Source organism: Gekko japonicus, unplaced genomic scaffold (genome assembly GCF_001447785.1).
Source record: "Gekko japonicus isolate JY-2015 unplaced genomic scaffold, Gekko_japonicus_V1.1 scaffold162, whole genome shotgun sequence".
In the NCBI taxonomy this organism is placed as follows: Eukaryota; Metazoa; Chordata; class Lepidosauria; order Squamata; family Gekkonidae; genus Gekko; species Gekko japonicus.
In genome coordinates, this window is record NW_015176456.1 from 359172 (window position 1) to 381284 (window position 22113).

Here is a 22113-nt window from a genome sequence, read left to right on the forward strand (position 1 = left end):
CCCAATAGCTAGCAATCCAAAACAGTCCAGTGGAGCCTGAGTGGTGGGTGTTGCCTTCTGACACACTTCCGGTGATGTCAGGGGTGTGTGGCATATGTAAATAAGTGATGCTAATGAGCTATGCTAATGAGCTCCTGCACCTCTTTTCCTACGAAATGACCCCTGAACCAGAGTATTTTGTTACCAGGTCCCCAAGTGGTGTTTTCCTGATTCTCCGTTTCCAGCTGCATTTCCCCTGTTTGATCGCTCCTCCGGTCTCAAGCCACTTTCGGTTTAAACCCCCTCCCCGCTCAAAAGCTGCCCAAGGCTTCCGCTTTTCACCCGCCATTCTTTTAAGCGTTGGTAATGTGCGCATAGGTGGAGCTCTGCCACTGCGTTTGTAATGTATACAGTTCAGACCGCGTGGCAGGTTTGGGCTCCATGCGGTCAGGCACAAACGTCGAGCTTCGCTCAAAGAGACAATGGACTATGCGGATCCTAGCCCACTCCAATCAGGGGGCTAGGTTCCTGGCCGAGAGCCTATGGGACTCTCGGCCACTGTAAATAACCTATTGGGAAGTGTATGTGTGTGTTTGGGTAGTGGGTTCTGAGGGAATATAAGCCAGCCTGCGAGCCAGCCAAAGTCGTCTTGTTCCTGATTGAATAAAGTACGCTTTGTTGAAATCGCTCTCCAGTACGCTTTGCTGAAATCACTCTCCGTCTGCGTACTTTTCAGCGTTATTAAAAACAATGTTTAAATGGTGCCTAGTTTTAGCGTTTAGACGAGTTCAGGATCTAACGGAGGCTATTTTCGGGGTAAACGTTTAAAAGGAAGTGTTCCTTTAAAGTTTAAAGGGAATGGGACGAACTCGAACCCCTCCCGTCAGCCGGGTGTCGGCGCGTCTCCATCTAAGCGAGACGAGACGCATCTCGCTTAGCAGCAAAATGCTTAAATTGCTGTTCTGCACACGTGCAAAATTTTTAGTTCTACAGATGGCTGGACGGCAGGCAGCGGTGTGGCTGCACAGTGATCCGGAGCAAGGAGGTGAGTGTGATCGCGATACCCAGGTTAAAAAAACCCGCATCAGGGCTGGAGCAATTTAAACCGCTCCTAGCATGCTGTCTGACCACACCCATAGACTAAATAACAAGTTAAGGTTATAAGGTAATAAAACAGCTGTTTTATTACAAAGGAACTTCAGGAACAGAATGGAAAGGGAAACTGCTGAATTACAAGTTATTATAACACTTGAAACAAAAACCTCCCCAGGACTCAACAGGGATATTGGATTTTTATCCCATTACATCTGCTAACTCATTCAGTTCTCACATAGGTATTTGCAACAAGGATTATAAATTCTCTGTATTTTAGTGTATTTCTTTTTCAGAATGGTATGTTAGAATACTGAATGCAAGGAATATTGGGATGTCTGCTGACAACACTACATCCAGCTCAAAATATGCTGTTAAGTGCCCTCCATGCCTGAGAGGAGATAATTAAGATTCTGTTACTTCCCACAATTAGAAAGAACACCTTCAGACATTTATCTGCTATTGCTTTACAACTGTTGACCTTATAACCTTAACTTGTTATTTAGTTTTTCACTTTGCATAACTTAAACATCATCATGCTACATGTTAATTTGCTGTTAAATCCCTGTCTATAAATTTAGAACCTCATCTACCATTCTAATGTATTTGAAAAAGAGTGCCTTGCACACAAAATCTCATACCTTGAATAAACCTTTGTTGGTCTTAAAGGTGCCACTGGACTCTAAATTTGTTCTACTGCTTCAGATCAACACAGCTGACCATCTGGATCTACCATTATAATCCTGTTGACTTCAATGGACTTAGAATGGTAAAACTCGGTTTAGAATTACATTGCTTCTCAGCATCTCCTAAGATTACCTACTGAGTGAAGGCACTGTGTATCCTCTAATGGCAGGGTCTAGCCCAGAATTACTGTACTCAGAAACACTGGAGAGGTGGAAGTGACAAAACTGAAACCGATCAGTCACCCTTTTAAAAAAGTCAACCAACTTCTCGGAATTTATATGCAGGACAATGGTACAGAAGTTGTTCTGGAAAACAAAATCAGCAACTTGCCTTGAACAAGTAGAAATAGACTTGTTTAGTGTCAGCATCTTCTTCTTTATGGACACAGGTGAAGAGATACTCCACATCCAGCACAATCCCCAACAGTCTGTTCATTTCTTCTTCAGAGACATTCTCCAAATGGGAAACGTGAGCAGCTAAGAACAAATAAACAAAATCCAAAGCTGACTGCAAAGAAATTGAGCCCATAGAGGTGCCCCACAGAATGGCCTGTGTCAGCGATGGCCCAGTAATAACCCACATACTGGATCTGGCCTATAAAGGTATTTTACTTAGCCCCTAACAAAGCTATATGAAAATCACCAGTGCATCCATATTTTTGCAATGAAAGCTATTCATCCTCCCAAAATATTCCAAATGATTATTATCAGACCTTGCTGTATAAATTCCTTCCTTCCTTCCTTCCTTCCTTCCTTCCTTCCTTCCTTCCTTCCTTCCTTCCTTCCTTCCTTCCCATCGAGTCACAGCTGACTTACGGCAACCAGGTAGGGTTTTCAAGGCAAGAGACATTCAGAGTTGGTTTGCCATCGCCTGCCTCTGCATCATGACCCTAGTATTCCTTGGAGGTCTCCCAGCCAATTACTTACCAGGGCTGGCCCTGCTTAGTTTCCAAGATCTAATGAGATTGGGCTAGCCTGGGCTATGCAGGTCAGGGAACATTTTTATTTAACAGCAAAGACTGAATGATCTATTATGCTAAGTAAACTATAGAATAAGGATCAGGGATATTGACGCGCATTCCTTGCTCCTTAGGCCAAGCTTGTCAGATGTCTGGAACAAAGCAGGGTTGACCATGGTCAGTACTCAGATGGGAGATCACCACAGAAGTCCAGGGTTGCTATGCAGAGCAAGACAATGGCAAACCACCTCTGCTCCTCTCTTGCCTTCAACACTCCATGGTTTGAGTCACTATGAGTCAGCTGCAACTTGATGGTACATTCTTCTTCCTTGCTCTACTGTAATTACCTTTGCATTCCTCATTGGAATAAATAGGTCTCTCCTGCTTCCTATGCAGTGTGCTTTTAACATGCTCCATTGATAAGAGCACAGCAAGTGGTCTTTTATTGTATGTACAACAGGGCTGTGGCCATATACCACTGTGCAAAGAACAAAATGTGAGAGATTTCTGGATCTGTGCAAAGATGCTGGCAGCTGAGGTACTTGGTTAACAGGTTACTTCTGTGAAGAACTACAGACCCTCTGCCCCCAGAATAGGATTGCCAGGTCCCTCCTGGCAACCAGCGGGGGATGGGAGACTTAGTAGGAGAGACAGGAAAGCCCAGGTGACATGGTGACATCTCTTCCAGTGCACACAGGAAGTGACGTCATCATGCTGTGCTGGCGTGGCAACGCTCTGGTATTTGGGCAACAACTCTATGATAAAAATGGCTTCTACCATAGAGTTTTTGCCCAAATACTAGAGCATTGCCTGGACATTGCCAGCTGTGTGCGGTGGAAGTGATGTCACCACATCACCGGCAACATGTTGTGGGCCTTCCTCTGTCTCCTGGTAAGTCCTCCTGCTGGCCAGCTAATCAGCGGTGAGGTGGGTGGGGCCAGGCAGTGGGAGACCCCTCCACCAGAGAGCTAGCAGCCCTACTCCAGAACCTGTACCAAATGGTGAATTCAGTTTGAGACTTCTTAACATTGCCTTCTAATATGCATTTACAATTCCAATATTTGCAGAAGAGCCCGTAATCTCAAAAGTAACTTTATTTCTGGACATTTCTAACTCAGTGTTGTCAGTTTGTCCTTGTGGATAAAGAAGCACAGCAGCCCCTACATGTCCAAAGTTCATTATGCAAAAAGAAAAGAAAAAAACCCTCTTTTTATTAAGTCTAGTAGTATGTCCACAAAAACTAAAGAAAAGTAAATGCATCAAAGTCGTAAAAGCTTAATAAATGGCACTTATAACTGTCTAACAGCAGGAGGCTAATTGGGAAATTAGTTACACTGTCATTTTAATGACAGCCGTGGTTTGAACTGTGAAGACACTTTTGTCATCAGCTGTTACCAACAGTGAAGTGGGAGAGGGGGAAAAATTCAACGTTATTCTGCCTGTGATTCAAGGTCCTTTTCTCCCTGTAGATCTAACTAAATATATCTAAATCCATTATATCAGTGGACCTGTGCTGTTACTAATAAGCCAGTCTGACATCTATGGCATATAAACCTTCTACAAAAATAAAAGGAAGACTTTCCCAGATATTTTGCAACCAATATCAAGCTAATAATAAACTACATCTTAATTTGACACGTAGTTTGTGTTTCAGATATTGCAACGATTAATTTTACCTCGGTTGTTCAATTTGTGCATGTTGTGAGTATAGTTCTTGTGAGTATCGATCTAGCATGCCAGCTGAATTTTTGAGAGTAACACAAAGTTGCCCCTTTCAGTTCTGCTGAATCATCAGCTAATAAATAAACAACCATCAGGAACTAATTGTGTGGTAGAATCTCTGAACCCAACGTCTTGCCCAGATTATCATAATCAATGTAACAGTGCTCCAAGTGCAAAAAACACCGCTGATGAGCTTAACATTCCCTATGTCCTTTTCAAATTATGTGTTACAGTCTGTGTAAAAGAGCTGGTACCAGTGGGCTTTTACGACACAAAAGAAGGGGCAGAAATGGAACTGGACACCTAAAAGGTTGAAGTTACAAACATATGTTAAAAAAAGGTTAAACAAAATATATCTGTAATACTGCAGTGCACTTAAATAGTTCATTAAAAACAAAATAGGCCTTTAGGCCATAAAGGTCATGCACTGTGCAGTACACATAACATACAATGCAGAATACTCTTAGTAGCACACTGTGTACTTGCACAGTGTATGATGGCCTAAAGGCCTATTTTGTTTTTAATGAACTATTTAAGTGCACTGTAATAGAAGATACATTTAGTTTTACCTTTTTTAATATATGTTTGTGATCTCAGCCTTTTTGATATCCAAAAGCATTGAGCTTTTACCAGCTTTCCTGATTTTGTAGTGCATAGCTTGCAGTACCTGGATAGCTGACTCACAGTGCAATCCTAAAAACACTTTCCTGAGTAGACCTACTTAGGACTACTCTCTCAAGGATGCTATTAAAGTTGAGAAGAAGTTCCAATATTCTAAATATTCTAGAGGGACTGAATCCACTTGTCCTAGATGGAGTGATGTTGGCTTTTTCAGGGCAGGTTAAGAGCTTGGGGGATCTCATGGGCCCAGCCTTGGTGTTTGAAAAGCAGGATGGCATGGTTGCCAGGAGCTCTTTCTGTCAGCTGCATCTGATTCGCAAACCAGGGCTGTGCAATTTTTTTAACGGTATTTTTTAGTTCGGGTCTATGGGACCTGAGAAAATTTTGGGATTCCTGAAAAATCCCGAATCCCAATACTGGTATGGTATTTGGATCTGGGATTTTTCAAAAATCCCAAATTTTGTCAGGTCCAATAGACCCAAGAGGAAACATATATATATATATATATATTTAAACAGCCTGCTCCAGGGGCTGGTTTGGCTTCTCCTGCAGCCCAGTTTCTCTCAGCTCCTCACCGGCCCAGCTGATCCTGCACAGCGTGGTATATTTTCAGCTCAGGTAGATCCAAACACACACACCTACTGCCAACTCTCTCATTTCCAGAACCTCTTCGACAAAATTCTTTTTCACATGTTTAAAAGTTCATGATTCCGGGGGCTCCAAAAAAAAAAAAAGCCCTGGGGTTTGCTATTTTATTTGTGGTTTTAACTGAAAATGTTACCTATTATTGTAAGATGCCTTGAACTTGAAAATGTTTTAAACTATTATTGTAAGTTGTCTTGAGGCGGGATTTAAATGTTTTAATAAACAATAAACAGACAATACAGACAAACAAAACTCCCTTTTTTTCTCATGGCTGATTCACACATGCATGTGGTTTTCATTTTTTTCCCCAGCTGAATATTTTGCTTCTACTGAAACAAATTATGTTTATTACATGAGATAACAGGAAAATTGGTGTTCATACAGTTGCCAGGAAGGGCTAGTTAGAGTCAAGATGCATAAGTAACTGGATAATAAGCATAGCTAAGATTGGATTAAAGCAGTTGTATTATGTATCCAATCTCAGCTATACTTAACACCCAGTTAGTTATGAATCTTGACTCTAACTAGCCCTTCCTGGCAACAACCGCCCCACACACACATGGAAGGCTTAAGGAAAATTGTTTTTATGTATCCGAAGAAGTGTACATGCACACAAAAGTATATACCCAGAATTAAGCTTTATTGGTCTTAAAGGTGCCACTGGACTCAGACTGGACACAGACCAACATGGCTACCCACTTGAATCTGTCTTTATTACATTAAATTTAAACCATCTAAAATTCAAAGCATGAATTTCTTTTGGAATTTACTGCTACTTTCCCCAACTTTGTCATTAGACGTCAGGCTCTGATTTCAAATAAATGGACTGAAACTGAAGAAGGGGAAAAGTTACAAAACCTACCAAGTGGATGATTACAGCTACGACATGGTTCGGTGAGACACACAACTGCCTGTTGCAAGTCTGCCCTGGGTGGAGTGGGAGGTGGGTTAGGGTTTTTCCAGCCATTACATTTACAAGATTCTTCAGCCTGTGATTAAAAAGGGAGGGGAGAAGGAGAGAGAATAATGCCATGACTTTTGGAGAATGCAAACATCTGGCACATCATCACTAATGTTCATAAAATAGAGACTTCTGTATTGCTGGAACATAATCATTTTGTTACTGTAAATACACAAAACAAAATCAGCAGCCATGATTTATAAAGCAATAATTTCCTACTAGACTGGTAAATATTAGCCCTGGAAGAGATATTGGCTGAGAAAATTGGCAAGGCCATTCCCCTAATGAACCAAACATTACCCTGCAGTTCTTAGCATATGGTCCAGTACACCTAACCACTCATGCTATAGAAGACAGTGGTTTCTGTTCCTGGAATTACTGTAGATGTAAAAAGCTTTTAAATTTTAATGGGAATGTATAATGACTTTTACCCATGTATTTCTCCATCACAGATGAAATGAGCATGCAAGACCACTGCTGCTGAAATAATGCAATATATTTAACATGATTGCAAGTACCATTTCCATTAACTCTGAAATAGCCTCCACTAAATAACATGAGTTCATCATACACTATTGTGCATAATGTTTATATTTTGTGTGTGTAAAGTGCCGTCAAGTCACAGCCAAGCAATCACTAAATGACACGAAGTATTTGGTCCTACTACTATGCAGCCTTGCAGCAGGAAAGAACATTTTCATTTATCAGTTCATTATTTTCTTACCACCCAATATAAATGTTTTACAAGCAGCAGGATTTGCAACTTGTCGAGTGCCAGAGGTAGGGTTCCCAAATGTGCCCGGGGGGCGGGGAACCCCCCGCTTCGGAGCCCCCGAGTTCCGCCCCGGAGGAATCCGGGCCCGGGGAAAACCCCACCCCCGAAGCTGCGTCAGCGGAGGTGGCGCAGTCACGTCGCTGATGTTGTGGGCGTGGCTGAGCTCGTCGGGGGGGGGGAAACCATATGTTTTCCCCCCGATGAGCTCGGCCACGCCCCGAACGTCAGCGACGTCTGACGTCACTTCTGGTGACGTCGCAGCGGCGCGCGCTTCGCGCGCAAGAACAAACACCGAACTCCCGGCCGGGACGGAGCCTCCCCTGCTGGTGAGTTAAAAGGATTTGGCAACCCTAGCCAGAGGACAAAGTACCAGGAAACTGTGCTAAAGCAACCCTTCTCGGTATTTTTTCCACCTTACACATTTGTATATATACCATATGTTGCTCACATATTTATCTGTCCTCAGTATGAACTACATAATCTACACAAATGCTTGTGTTCCCCTCCACACCCACACAAGTATGCCTGTTTATAAGAGAAAAAAATACTGGGGAGGGTCACAACCAACATCCATAAATATGAAGCGGGGGTTTTGTAATTCTGTCAAGCACCGACAACTCTGCTCCTGCAACCCTGTGACATAAACACAATATCACAAAGACAACACAACATCCGACAGACTGTGCTATATTTATTACTCAACCTTAAAATGTATGGGGGCCAAGTAACTACCCAGAACCACAGTGTTGCACAAATATTATATTCAAGGATGCAAACAAACAGATGCATGAACATTGAATTTCCAGGAATTAATTCCAGCCCTCCCACAGAAACAACAAAAAGCATTTTGAATGTCAGACAGCTTCTTCTTCCTCCTCCTCCTCTTCCTCCTCCTCCTCCTCCACTGAGTTGTTATTTCTCGCTAACTCTTCCAAAACAAGTGACATTTAACTTACAATAATCCAGCCACACATTCTTTTCCCTCTATTTCATGATCTTTTAAATATACTTTACAAAACACTAAAATGTGACTTAATTTTCCACAGTTGTTTAAGTCTAGCAAAACACTCTCAATGTCAACCTAAATTTAAAAAATACCTTAAACATTCTTTTAAAGGGAAGAATTAAGCTGGCCTGGCTGTGGAGGGAGTTCTGTGAACCCCAGGGGGGCATCACAACCTCGAGCACGTTTTCAGACAAAGAAAAGCTTTACAGCAAGTCCTCCTCTACCAACTTCAAGTGATCCTGGACCCAAGTTATTTAGGGCTTTAAAGGTTAATGATACCAAAACAACAATCACAAGTAAACTGGGAGCCAGCATAGTTCTTCCTTCCTAGTTATGTCCCACTGGCTCACACCCGCTAAGAAGGTGGCAGGCACATTTGGAACCAACCGAACCCTTCAGAACACTCTTCAAAGGCAGCAAAGAACATTCAGATAAAGTACATCACCTGCTGAAATGTATGCCTTCAGTTCTTGACCCCAACAGGGAAGATATTTTTGCACAATAGAGGCCATACATTCCTCAGATGCTTACATTACATCCTGTTGAGTGGCTTTGAGACTTTTGCAGTGTTTTCCCGACTGTCTCCTGCAACTTGATCAAATGTCACTCCTCTGCTTTTCATTAGAAAAGAACGTATGAAATTACCTCCTTGAGGATTTTGAGCACTGCGGTAGAAAATCAACTGAAACATTTAGTTCCTCTGAAGAGCCTACAATACCTTATATAAACTACATATTGTATATCACTGTTATGACTTTTGTCGCGGAAACAGTCATTAAAAAGACATATCATACAAGTGGGGACCCATGATACTCTTTGGGGGGGTAATTCCTTTCCCCATCTTAATTTCTCCCCATTGCTGCTGCAATCCTTGGGGACACTGCAGCTCTCAGCCCCCACTCCCTCCCTCTGTCAATGGTGGCAAGTCCTGTGTCGTCCCCGCAACTGCTGAGCCCACCAAGGCTCCCCCCCCCCGTTGATAACAATAGTGGCAGCAAGCCCTGTGTGTCCCCTAGCTACTGGGCCCACCAAGGTTTCTCCTCCCCCAACAGTGGCGATGGCAGTGAGCCCTGCCCCGCTCCCAGCCAGGCCCGCTGAGACTTCTCCCCCAACAGCAGCAATGACAGTGAGCCCTACGTGGCTCCCAGCTGCTAGGCCCGCCAAGGCTTCTTCTTCCCAGACAGTGGCAGTGAGCCCTGAGCAGCTCATAGCCACTGAATTCCCTCACAGCTGCCAGCCCCAAGCTCCGCCACAGCTCCCAATGGTAAATGCATTCTCCCTGTGCATGAACAAAGAATGCTCTTTTAATGGGGGGGGGGGGCTTTAAACCTCCCTGTATATATTTTTAATGATTTAAGCTTTTTCTGCAAACTTGGGGATTTAGCTATCTGCAGACAGGGAACACACATGGGAAATAGCATCTCTCTCTCTCTCTCTCTCTCTCTCTCTGTATTGGCTGTGCTGTGCAGCGTATTGGCACTTTCCAGCTCTCCCATTGGCTGTGCTGTGCACTCCATCAGCCATTGGCTCATCAAACACCACTCAAGAGTACTCGCACACCATTGACTGGATGCTGGCTCTGCTCCTCTCCCCCGTCTACTGCCATTCCCTGTCTGAATAAACTGCCAAAACTGCTGTGTGGCTCACTTTCCCAGTGGCTGTTGCTAGGCAATCAAGCTTGGTTCTGTCAGTAAAAAGGCAAAGGTAGGAGGCCCTTTCCAGGCATACTTTGGTCTTTGTGGGGAACTCATTGGGGCCAGTCCTGACTAGGGTTGCCAGCTCCAGGTTGGGAAATTCCTGGAGATTTTGTGGTGGAGTCTACAGAAGCCAGAGTTTGGGGATGGGAAAGGCCTCAGCTGAACAGAATGCCATAGAGTCCACCCTCCAAAGCAGCTATTTTCTCTAGGAAGAAACCTAGGTTCTTGCTGTGGAAGCTGATTTTGGACCAGTCACAGACTTTCAGCCTAACCTACTTTACAGGGTTGTTGTGCGGATCAAAGGTGGGAGAGGAGAATGATGTGAGCTGCTTTAGTCCCCACTGCAGAGAAAGACTGTACTTTTCCCAGGTAGAGGCTGCAGGGAGGGGGGGGGAGATGGAAACCTGAAGTCACTGGGGCAGATAGCGGTACGTTGATGGTTGGTTGGGAAGGAGATAGGGTTGTTAATTCCAGGTTGGGAAATTCTTCAAGATTTAAGGGGTGGAGCCTGGAAAAGGTGGGGTTTGAGGAGGGGTGGGACTTCAGACAGGTACAATGCCATAGACTCCAACCTCCAAACCAAGCATTTCCTCCTGGGGAACCATTGTTGCCAATCTTAGGTGAGGGCTGGAGATCACTCAGAATTACAACTGCTCTTCAGATGGCAGAGAGTTCCCCTGGAGAAAATGGTGGACTCTGTGTCATTATTCCCTACTGAGGTTACCACAGCAAATTGACGCTGAGTGACCAAGGCCGGGGCACCCACCCAGAGCCTCTTTCTAGAGCTTGTTGTATTTATTTCCACAACGGACCTTATTCCTAGTTCAGATATAAAGCACCAACTAAAGACATTAGCTTGGATTCCATGGTATATATCTGGTTATACAGGAACCATTTTGCTGATTCCCCTTTTCTGCTACAGTTCTCCAAATCCCCCTCCTTCTGTTCCTGGGAATCCTTTCTCCCCTCCCAGAGCAACATTTCATATAGTTTTGGGCTAGAGCAGAAGGGGGAGGTGAGGAACTCCCATTCTGCTAATCTTTTCCAACAGCAGAGAGCTACCAAGGGATCTAAGTATGTGGGTGCTTATGTATTCCACATTCAACAAAGGCTATGACCAACAATTTTATAACCAAATGGAAACGTTATTATAATTCTAGTCACACTCTAGTTAAGGGCAGAAGTAGATGTTACATACGACGTGTAGCTGCCACTCAAAATGGCTTCCCTCAAAACACGTAGGATTGCTTACCCATAATTAAGTTATCCAATCTCACCTCACATTTTACCTTTAAAGCTCTATATGGCCAGAGTCCGGCATACTTGAGGGACCGCCTTTCCCCATATGTTCCCCCAAGGGCACTACGGTCAGGGACTCAACACCTCCTAGTAACCCCAGGCCCTAAAGATACTGTTTGCTGCAACCAGGGCCAGGGCTTTTTCGGTGGCGGCCCCTACCTGGTGGAACAAGCTCCCGGAGGAGATCCAGGCCCTGCGGGACCTTGTGCAGTTCCGCAGGGCCTGCAAGACGAAGCTCTTCCGCCAGGCTTTTGAGTAGGAGCCACCACCGCTACTGTACCATCGCCGCACCACCAACAACAACTGACTTGGGTAACATCTGGGGGGGTGCAATGGCCCTGGGATGAAGAATGAAGGGTATTGCCATCTGGAACGATATGATTGACTTATGATTACAAACACCAGAAGCCCATCTTGTTACTGAGGACTTTGAGACAACTTGAGCACCTTGTACTGTATAATTGATTGATTGTTTTATCAGGTTTTAGCTGTTTTAATTATTGCCATGGTTGCCTCATTTGAGCCCGCTTGCGGGGAGGGTGGCCTATAAATCTGAAATATTTTTTAAAAAAAAATAAAAAATCACTGGAAGCCACTAGAAAAGGAGTGGATGACATGCTGACATCAGTTGCTGTAAGCATTCATAAACTTTCTTAGGTGGCTCAATGCCAGTAGACATTTTTAGTGACAACCCTGTGTCAATTAAAACATGTTCTTCCACCCTCAGAATTAAATCCACATTTGCTTAAAACCAATTTCACAGATTTGAATGCATCATTTTACATCTAAATGCTCTATTCTTATCTGTTTTGGGGATTACAGCCTAAAGCATGCCACTGTTGAATGTGTTACTTTTGAAATAGACTATTAGGGACAGATGTAGGAAAGTTTGGTTCACATGGTCGCTGGTGGTATAATGGAATTCTGTGGGTAAGTTACTATGAATCATCTTGCATACTCCTGCATGTATTCTTATTTTTTTGTTATTTTGGGGGTATATGTGTGTGTGAGTGCTTGCGTGCTTGGAAGTCATGGTGACTTCTGATGACCCCTAGTGGGGCTAGGACGTTTCAGAGAAGTAGCTTGATATTTGCCTGCCTCTGCGTCCTGGCCCTGGTATTCCTTGGGGTTGCCTTTCCAAGAACTTGCCAGGGTTGGCCCTGCTTAGCTTCCGAGATCTGACGAGACTGGGCTTGCCTGGGCTATCCAGGTCAGGGCACTCCTGCATATATCCTTAAATTTCTCAAATGCATGTTACTGGATAGGTAGGCTTTTCTAGATACACCAGTGAGTTCCATACTTTTGTAAATGACAACAGTGTTTCCCCCACACACACACTAGAAAGAAATCCTGATGCTGGGAAAGATTGAAGGTCAAAGAAGACGGGGACGGCAAAGGATGAGATGGTTAGACAGTGTCATAGATGCAACGAACATAAAGTTGAGCAAACTTCAGAGGACGGCAGAAGACCGGAAGGCCTGGCGTGATCTGGTCCATGGGGTCGCAAAGAGTCGGACTCAACTGTGCAACTCAACAACAACAACAACAACAAAAGAAAGAAATCCAATACTGGGCAAGTTGTTTTGTAGAATTTAGCAATTAACTGAAGTATCATTATGCAACTTTGTATCATTAAATTCTCTGAACCAAAACACCAATCAATGAGGACTCCAAGCTATAGTGACTCGGGCTGCATTGGAAAAAAACCTATCTATGGATTAGTTTTATGATGAACATTTTTCTAATGATATGCTTTAGCCCTAGGCTTGGATTGCAGATTATATACACTACCAAAGATCATTGTCATTAGTTTATACATTTGACAGATCGGATGTTTACTGTTCTTTCTTGAAATAGTAAACAACAAAACACTAATATTTAGGAAAATTAAAGTTCTTCCTGTGATCCAGGGAAATATTAGACTAGTTTTATATATACCAGGGAAACAGTCTTGCTCAGGGAATTTTAAAAGGGGTTGGTGATGCAGTACAAGGGTGGAGTGGAAAATGCTGTTGTTAGGGTCCAACTCAAAAAAGCTCCAGGTGTATGATGATGGTGATCTAAAAGAGTTCTTAGGACCACGATCTCTGTATAAAGGATATACCTCAAGGAACACAGACACAAACAGACATGCAGCTGTCGTATACTGAACCAGACCATCAGTTTATCAAAGTTAGTATTGTTTACTCAGGTGACGATCTTTCACTTTCCGTACTACCTGATACCTTTAACATGGAGATGCTCTGAGCCATGGCCCTTTCCCACCTCTGTAGCTCAGGATTTCAATGTCTGCTAATAAAGCCTAGCATGTTAACGGTGGTTAACGGTGGTTTATAATAACTGAGGTTTTCAGTTTTCATTCTGGTGAGAAGACATACGGCACAGGAAATCTTAGGCAGTTATGGTTTACATTCAAGAGCTGCTGCAACACAGCTCATGATCTGGAAGTCCCTGGTTTAAAACTTAGTTGAGCCGTAAAATTTGTCAGCTGGCTTTAAGCAAGTCACTGTCTCAGTCACCAGTCAAGGATAATTGCATCTGTCAGTGCATTCAAAGTATAGGTAAAATATAAAGTGTGCATGTTATAAGCTTGTGTGCTGGCACACGTATTGAACAAGTATACAGAACCAGGAAGGTGAGATTGAGTGTAGCTGCCTCTTGCATATGCACTCAGTGGTAACCTGATTTGACATGTGTGAAACAGTCCTGAAACAACATACATGAAATACTTTGGACACTTAGAAAAAGTGATATGGGTTTATAAATTCTAGTACCTTTCCATTCAGTAGCGCAAGTAGAAGAAATGTGGTTTCTTTTTTACTACATCTGCTTGAGTGTTAATAAAGGAATTCTATTTTTCCCCTATGCGAGTATTTCAAGCTAGAGTGTCTCACTAACCAATATTATAAATGTTCAAACGTATGCGTCCATACAGCAGTGTTTTTATGGCTATTCTATTCCTATTCTTTATGACCGTCAATTTTCTTGTGAATACTATTTGTATTATACTTAGAAGAGATAAGCAAGTCATTCAAATGGATGGAAATGGTCTTAGTATTGGATGAAGTCCAAAGGACCACGCGCAGAAGTAAAACAGCTGCTGGCACTGTTCCACAATCACTTGTACGAGAGCCTGTAGAAGAATTAACACAGTCTGTGTTCTGTTTGCGCAAGACGTTGCAAGCTCCTGAAGAACCTCTGTTCTAGCTAAAGGACATTGCTGGATTTCGCTTCCCTGTTCTCACCAATAGTACAACGTGTAAAGTAGTCCTGGGTGCAGAAAACATCTTCTGCACACAGCCAGGCACCTTTGGTTCTGTACACAGTTATTTTTAATTGCCCTATTTATCAGCCAAACTGTTCATTTTCCCCTTTGCTACTGGTCTGACCTTTTGGGTCACTCCCTTAGGGTCTAGTTTCCTGTTAAGTATTATTTCAGAGGGTAGCCATGTTGGTCTGTAGTAGAACAGCCAGATTTGAGTCCAGTAGCACCTTACAGACCAACAAGACTGTCAAAGTATGAGCTTTCAAGTGTCAAAGATCCCTTAAGGGATCTTTGACTCTCAAAAGCTCATACCCTGAAAATCTTTTTGGTTCCTAAGGTCCTACTGGTCTCAAATCTAGATCTTAAGTATTTGTTCACAAAGTATCACGTGCTTATTCATAAAAGGGTGCATCAAGTCAGTAATATACAGAAATGGCTCAGCATACAGGAGCAGGAAGTAGATTAAGTTCTGGTGTTCCCACAGGGTTGCCATCCCCCTAATGGGGACAGGGTTTTCCCCACTTTCAGGGCCCCTAATCTGCCATTGGCCAGCTGTCTGGCAGTGAAGCCCCACCCCCAAAGAGCCCCATGGTGACCATAGAGTTTTTGGCCAAATGCTAGAGCATCCCCTGCACGACATGCCCGGCACAATGACGTCACTTCTGGGTGATATCATCACAGTGCGCATGCTGCACGCGCATGCCAAAAGATCCAGGAACCCAGGCTGGAGCCCCGTGCTGACAGCCAGATAAGACCTGGCAACTCTAGGTTCCCAGCATATACTGATACATTAGGGGTTATTGTCTCATAATACTGCTCTGAGGGCAGAATTATACTTTGTGGGCAATACATATCAATGTAGAAGGGTGATTTCCCACAAGCGCTGCTCCGCGCTCACTCCTCCCTTTTGCCACGATGGTACGTGTCAATTTCACACACGCTGCTGCTCAGCCGCATTTTGCCCCACAGCTTCGCACGATTTACCCCAGGTCTACTCAATCCTCAAAAAACAGTGGAGAAAATCACGGCTGGGAAGCAGCTTGTGTGAAACTGACACGTACCATCAGGCCAAAAAGAAGAGTGAGCGTGGAGCAGCGCTTGTGGGAAATCACCCGAAGTATATTAGTAATTTTTGCTGATTTTTCTACAAATGTCCCTCAAATGAAAAGACCAGCTGTGAAGAAAAGGGCCTAAAGTTGAGGGGGAGAAAAGAACCCCCTCCCACCCACTGATCTCGCCCTGAAAATGTCTGTCCTTACACTACTAATTACCAGTAAATATGTGTTTGGAGAAAATGTTTGCGGAAATGATATGCAGTTCTAGCCTGAGTATATACATAAAAAGTTAACATGACAATTAGACATTAGAGAAAGTTATTTAGGGTGGCCTGCACAGTTTGTGATCCAGCATGCCTAATACAGCCCACTAACCACAAATGGTGACCCGGCAGGCACTCAAGAAACCTTTTTGACGGGTTGGGGTTCGGCTGGCTGCTCAGATCTACAAAACAGAACAAGGGACTTGGGGAAGGTTGGCAACAGCAAAGCCACAATACCTGGCTGGTAGGTTGTGTTCAACCTTGGAGGGTGGCGGGGTCACCAGTTATGTGGCCCTGCTTTAAGTGGATTCATTTTTCTATGCTACCTTGCAAGTTTCCACCTTTCCAACCACCAAAGTGAAGTCAGAAAAGTAAAATTTGTATCCCCGAAGTTAACCTTGTCTTTGCAGCCTTTCACTTTTGTCTCCCCACCACCAAGACTTATCTTCAGGCCTGGCTCCAGGCTTACCAGACAGCCCAGCTGGCCAGTCTGCACCCGCCCAGCTGGCCTGTCTGCACCCATCCAGCTTCTCCCCTGTTATGTCAGTCCTTCAAGTCCTGCCCTCTACTTTCTGCTCTGATGCTTCCTGTTTTCCTAACTTCTAACAGACTAAGTACACAACAAGGCTGCACAGGTTTATTCCAAACACATTTCAACCTAATGACTGTTGTCAGACAAACAGGATGCAAAGAAGAATGAGACATCAAGACAGGGAAGCAGATAAGCCAAACAGTGTTGTGTAGCACATACATTCCCTGCTATCTTTAAAATATCAAATGCATACAGAAACAGGTAACATACATGTACGTTCTGTTTTATCCTACAGAATTTAAGATTAATAGCTCTAAGAATTACGAAAGCAGTAGAGAAATAAGAGAGAGAGAAAAGGAAAGGATTTTAAAACAACATTATTTATTTCCACATCTTCTGCAGGCTTCACACAGTTTTTCCCACCAGTTATTTAGAAAGAAAAACAGCTGTCTCTTTTATCCCCGGCCTGCATGGGAACAGCATGAAAGGAGATTTCTGTTTGCTGACTCAACAATTTTGCCTTGTGTGTCAGCAAGATATTAAGCAAAGAATCAAAGGAGTTTCAAGTTTAACCACTCAGTCCCAGGGAAATAGGTTCCAGTGTGCGGTCTCAATTCCATCAGGAAATATCATTTCCAAAACTCAGGAGCCCCTCTTTACTCCCAGCACAAATATTTAAAGTTATAACCCTAAACGTACCTGGGCCCCGTTCACACGGAGCATTTGCCACATTAAAGATACGGATGATAGGCGGATTTTCCGGGTGCGATCACACTGCAACATCTGGGAAGTGTAGTGCACCCGTGGCTAACCCGTGGCTTCGTGCCGAAGATACGGAGTAAAAAACTAGTACTTACGATGTACTAGTTTCCGGAAAATGCGGGGCAAGGGTGGGCATCTGATCGCGTCCTGTCCTAGTCCCGTTGCAAACTGGTTTTTTAAAAAACTCTTCACAGGATGCGCACAAACGATCATGCGCATGCTCACCTTTTGGTGAGAAAAAAAATATTCCCGTTTGCCACAGAAGCGGCACCTAGCGATTGCTGGTGTGATCACGCCGCACCGCTTCTTTGCCGCGCTGCAGGATAGCCATGTGATCGGCACCTCACGCCCTAACCACAGGACCTCTACGGGACGTGTGATCGGGCGTCCATGCGTTATTTTGCTCCGGGGCAAACAGCCATGCTTCCCCCCCCGCATTTTCCGGCCCATGTGACTGGGGCCTTAGTAGGAAGTAAGGTTGCTGGGACTGGACTTAGAAGGATATAACTCTACTTAGGGCTCCAGGATAAACACAGTATGAATTACATCCTAGTAATACTTTAGGATTACACTATCAGGATATAAAATGTTGACTCCATACATCCTCAATAAAATGCAATACAGAATCTCAGTATTACCCTTGATTTCAGCCAAAAAGCTGAGAAGCACTGGTAACAAGAGCTTCCACACAGAAGTTTTCTGCGCACTTTCCTCCGTCAGCCAGAATTTTCCCTAAATTTTCGCAAGTCACACCATTGTAAGAATTTGTTTTTAAAAATTAAAAAATGGTGTAACACTGTAGTGTTATAGCAGTTACCTTTTTAAAAAAAAAGATAGAAGGAACTCTTTAAAAACCTTCTGGTAGAACAGCAGGGAAAACTGCAGCTGTAAGGGGTTGATTCAAAGGAAAGTGGCACCGCTGTGGATGTTACCAACTTCAAGGTGGGGCCTGGAGTTCTCCTGGAATTAAAATTTATCTCCGGACTACAGAGACCAGTTCCCCTGAGGGAAATGCCAGCTTTGGATGGCAAACACAATGGCATCCCATCCCCACTGAGCTTTCCCAAACTCCACCCTCTCCAGGCACTGCCCCCAAACTATGTGGGCAGGATCTCTTAAAATGCACACCTTCCCATCCAGACGATGTGGTAAGGCACCTGGACTCTGTTCTTCCCAAAAAAGTTTGCAACAAAGCAGATTTGGGTAAGAGTGTTCCAAGGACCCGGAAAGGATGATCAGAGAGCACAGTGCCATGCGGATACTATTTTTAAAAAGTGCTCCAGGTTTGGGTGCCAAAGCAGAAAAAAAAAACATGGGGAGGTAGCCCTGATGTCCAAGAATCTGAAGCACCATTCCCGGCCAATATGTGCGCATAATTATTACTGTTTCTGTTACTAATCAGGATTATTTCTGTTTATGTTATTCTGCCAGTGTATATAGCCCAGGGGAGCTAAGTATTACCTAATCACTGAATTATATTAACATAAAAACTATTATACTAACATAAAACTGCCAATAATAATTCTGTCTTAGTGAAAACACTGGTGAAGCCTCCAACTATTTGTTTGCCATGACTGGACACAGCGAGCACCAGGCAGCTAATTCTATGGGTGTTTCCTGTGACATAGAATTTCCAGTGGGGCCCAATCACCTGCTTGAATCACCATTTAGTTCAGGTAAGTCACAAACCAGAGATTAAGGTCAATGTTGTATGTTAATCAGATAGCAGGAAGATCATTAGGATCTAACTGACAGTTCAGTGACAGCTACATGTCAGCAGGTGGACTGATAAGCCTGTTCTAACCGGTTATGGCTGGCACTGGACAGTGTGCAGTCATCATGACTCAGCTTGTTGCTGATTGGTGCTACTGTGTATATAAGTCTGTACAGAAGCCATGTACGCTCTCTTCGGAGGTAACAAGTGTCTGGCGAAGCATTTTGTCTGTGTATTCTGTGAATAAACCCTTGTATATAGTGTACCACTGGACTGTGCAGTGTGGTTACTATAGAGGGACAGAACAGCAAAGAACTGGTAAGAGCTGGGAGGCTGGAAAGTCTGCTAAGGTGCTGTCTTGGCTTAGACTGGTCTGGGGACCACTACACACGCTCTGCGCAACAGTCAAAGCAGTTCCTGTCAAACACCCTAATAATGTGAAACTTCAAAAACTCAACGTCTGAATCACCTGCCACTGGAGCCCATACAAACTGTGGACCTGCAAACTGTGTTGCCTCTCCTCCTGATGGTATTGCTCTCAGCTTCACTGACATGTGCAAAGGCTCTGACCACTGTTTGGAGGCCACTGGTTTTCAGGGCCGCCATAAGTTGGAAGAGACTTGCTGGCACATAACCCACTCACAAAATGACCTCTCTCTGTGGAATATTCTACCCTATGCTTTGAGTATGATTTTAATGCAGTATTGTGCTCAGTCCCGTTTACTTCCAGCACAATACTAAGCAACTCTCCTAAGGGCTGCGCTGCTCATCTCGCTTTCTTTTCTTGTCATCAAGGAAAGATCGCGGGGCCCTGCTCCCTGGCCTCATCAGGTTCCTGATCAAGCGGGTTTTTGCGTGTGTGTGTGTGTGTGTCAACCACAGGCTGCCGAAAGAACAAACCGAAGTCCCCACCTCCTTCAGCTGTCAGCCTGTCAAAACAAAGGCTCTGTTGCCAAGACCAGGCAAGGAAAAGAGGCGGCGGGGGGGTGGGGTGGAGAGAGGAGGAGCCGCAGCTGCAACTCCCCAATCCGATCTCTCGGCTCGCCTCCCCCCAGTAGCCCGGCTGGGCACACGGAGTGCTGGAATGGCTGTCTTGCGGCGCGGGGAGGGGGGGGAGCCGGGGGAGAGACTGTTTATTCTCCAAGGAGGCGAACCACACAGCAGGCGCCCCGGAGAGCTTTGTCTCCCCGCCAGCTCCCGTGTTTACACGACAAGCAGCTGCCGGCAGCATTGCACCGAGCAGATAATCTAGCAACGGCTGGCCTGTCCCGTCGGGCCTGCGCCCGGCCGCCTTCGGAGCAAGGCCAGCGTCGCGCGGCCTTCCTGCCTCTCGGGCAGCCTTCGCCGCCGCTCGCCAATTGGTCGCTTCTCCTGCTAGCTCGCGCGGCACCGCGTCCTTGAGCAAACCTTCGCTCGTCAAAACAACTCCTCTCCCAAGTCACACAAAGGAGGCGCGAGGCGCGCCGCGGCAGGAAGGGGAAAGGCCCGCAGAGCAGGCTGTTGGGAGGGAACAGGCCCGGGGTGGAGAGGGCCCTGCGGAGGGCGGCGGACTGGGAACTGGGTCACTCGGGAGGGACGGTGTGGGGCTCCCTCGGGGGAGAATATCACCGGCGAAGAAGAGTTGCTATGGGGATTAAAAGGACCAGGGCAACAGCGGAGAGGGGCGACTTGGAGGGACCACGTTGCCAAGAGCTGGAGGGACGGAGCTGAGCCCAAGTGCCCGGTGCGAGTGGGTGTGAGCGATGCGGGTTCTTGCGGAGAAAGCAAGAGAACTGGGGAAAGTGCTGCGTGGCAAAGCGATCACTTCATTTTGAGGAGCTCTGGAGACATGGCTTTCATGCCCGGGCTGAGCCACTTGAAAAACTGAGCATGTGCATTTCCTGTCCCAGCCTTCCCACACATATGTGAGACTCGAGGATCTAAAAAACAAACTATGGCCCTCCTTCTCAGACAAGGGGGATGTATCCAACCATCCCGGAGAAGGACTTCTCCACTTTCTCCTCCTCCTCCAGTAGTCTACTGAGTCGCCCCATTTTTTGTTCCTAGAGGTCTCCAGATCCACAGGACAAGCGCTGGGGGGAAAGTGGGAACATGCAGATACAGTTGGAGGGCACCTCCCCCTCCCAAAGACTGAAGTGCTATTAAGTCTGTTGAACTGCGTGGGTCGGATACATTCCAAACTGATTAATTTCCAAGCAGATACGATCCCTTGCTCTGTAACACATCACTTTTACTACTTGACTTCCTTAACTGATTGATCCAGAATATTCAGCATCCCGTTACTGCTAACATAAACCAGGTCCTCTATAGCGTAACAGTAGCATACATACAGTACAGTTCTAAACAGAGTTACACCCTTCTAAAGCCACTGACTTCAACGGATTTTAAAAGGTGCATCTCAGTTTAATAGGATCGCACTGCCAGCAACGGTGGTGGGAGGAAATCCACTTCGCATCCGCCCTGAGGGGTTAACAGGCGCCAAGGGGTAATTAACCCCCCATTCAGTGCTCTTGAAGGTGCCTACCAAGAATAAGGCAAAATGACAATCATGATAAAAGGAGACGGTAGGCAGCGATCTGCTTCGCTCATGGGAAAACCTGTTGCTAAGCTAACAAAGCGGGAAAGCAGGCAGGGGGGGAAGCAGGGTGGGCACACACACATCCCCCGCCCCCAAGCCCTCGCCGCTCCCTTGTAAAAGCTTCCCATTTGCTCCGCTTTCGACCCAAGTAGGGCGCAGCGTCCGCTCCGACTGAACCGCGAAAAAGCGCGAGCGGAGATTGAGGACGCCCCCTATCGGCAGCGACGAGGAGGGCGGTCGCTGCGGCGGCGGCTCCGTCCTGTTTCCCCCCCACCCCCCGGGCCGGGCGGGTACCTTGCAGGCGGAGTAGACGCCCAGCTTCTCGAGCTTCTTGGCGCGGGGCGCGGAGCGGAGCTGCGCCTTCTTGCCCGCGATGCGAGCCGAGCCGGGGCCTCCTCCTCCTCCTCCGCTACCGCCCGCGACGGCCGCAGGGCTCTCGGCAGTGGCGGCGGCGGCTGCCGCGATCACAGCTCGGGCGGATCCGCAAGCGGCCAGCCCTCCG

General features: G+C 45.5%; 1 protein-coding gene across 1 annotated transcript in view; it reads right to left on the minus strand.

Moving 5' to 3' along the window:
* The window catches only part of KAT2B (K(lysine) acetyltransferase 2B), a 57517-nt gene that overhangs the window by 32652 nt on the left and 2752 nt on the right, over nt 1-22113 (minus strand). Inside the window, exons 2-4 of the mRNA XM_015426943.1 lie at nt 21906-22108; nt 6567-6693; nt 2089-2234 (exon numbers count right to left, since the gene is read on the minus strand). Of these exons, the coding sequence (XP_015282429.1) occupies nt 2089-2234; nt 6567-6693; nt 21906-22108 (476 nt within the window). The remainder of the gene's footprint in view (nt 1-2088; nt 2235-6566; nt 6694-21905; nt 22109-22113) is intronic.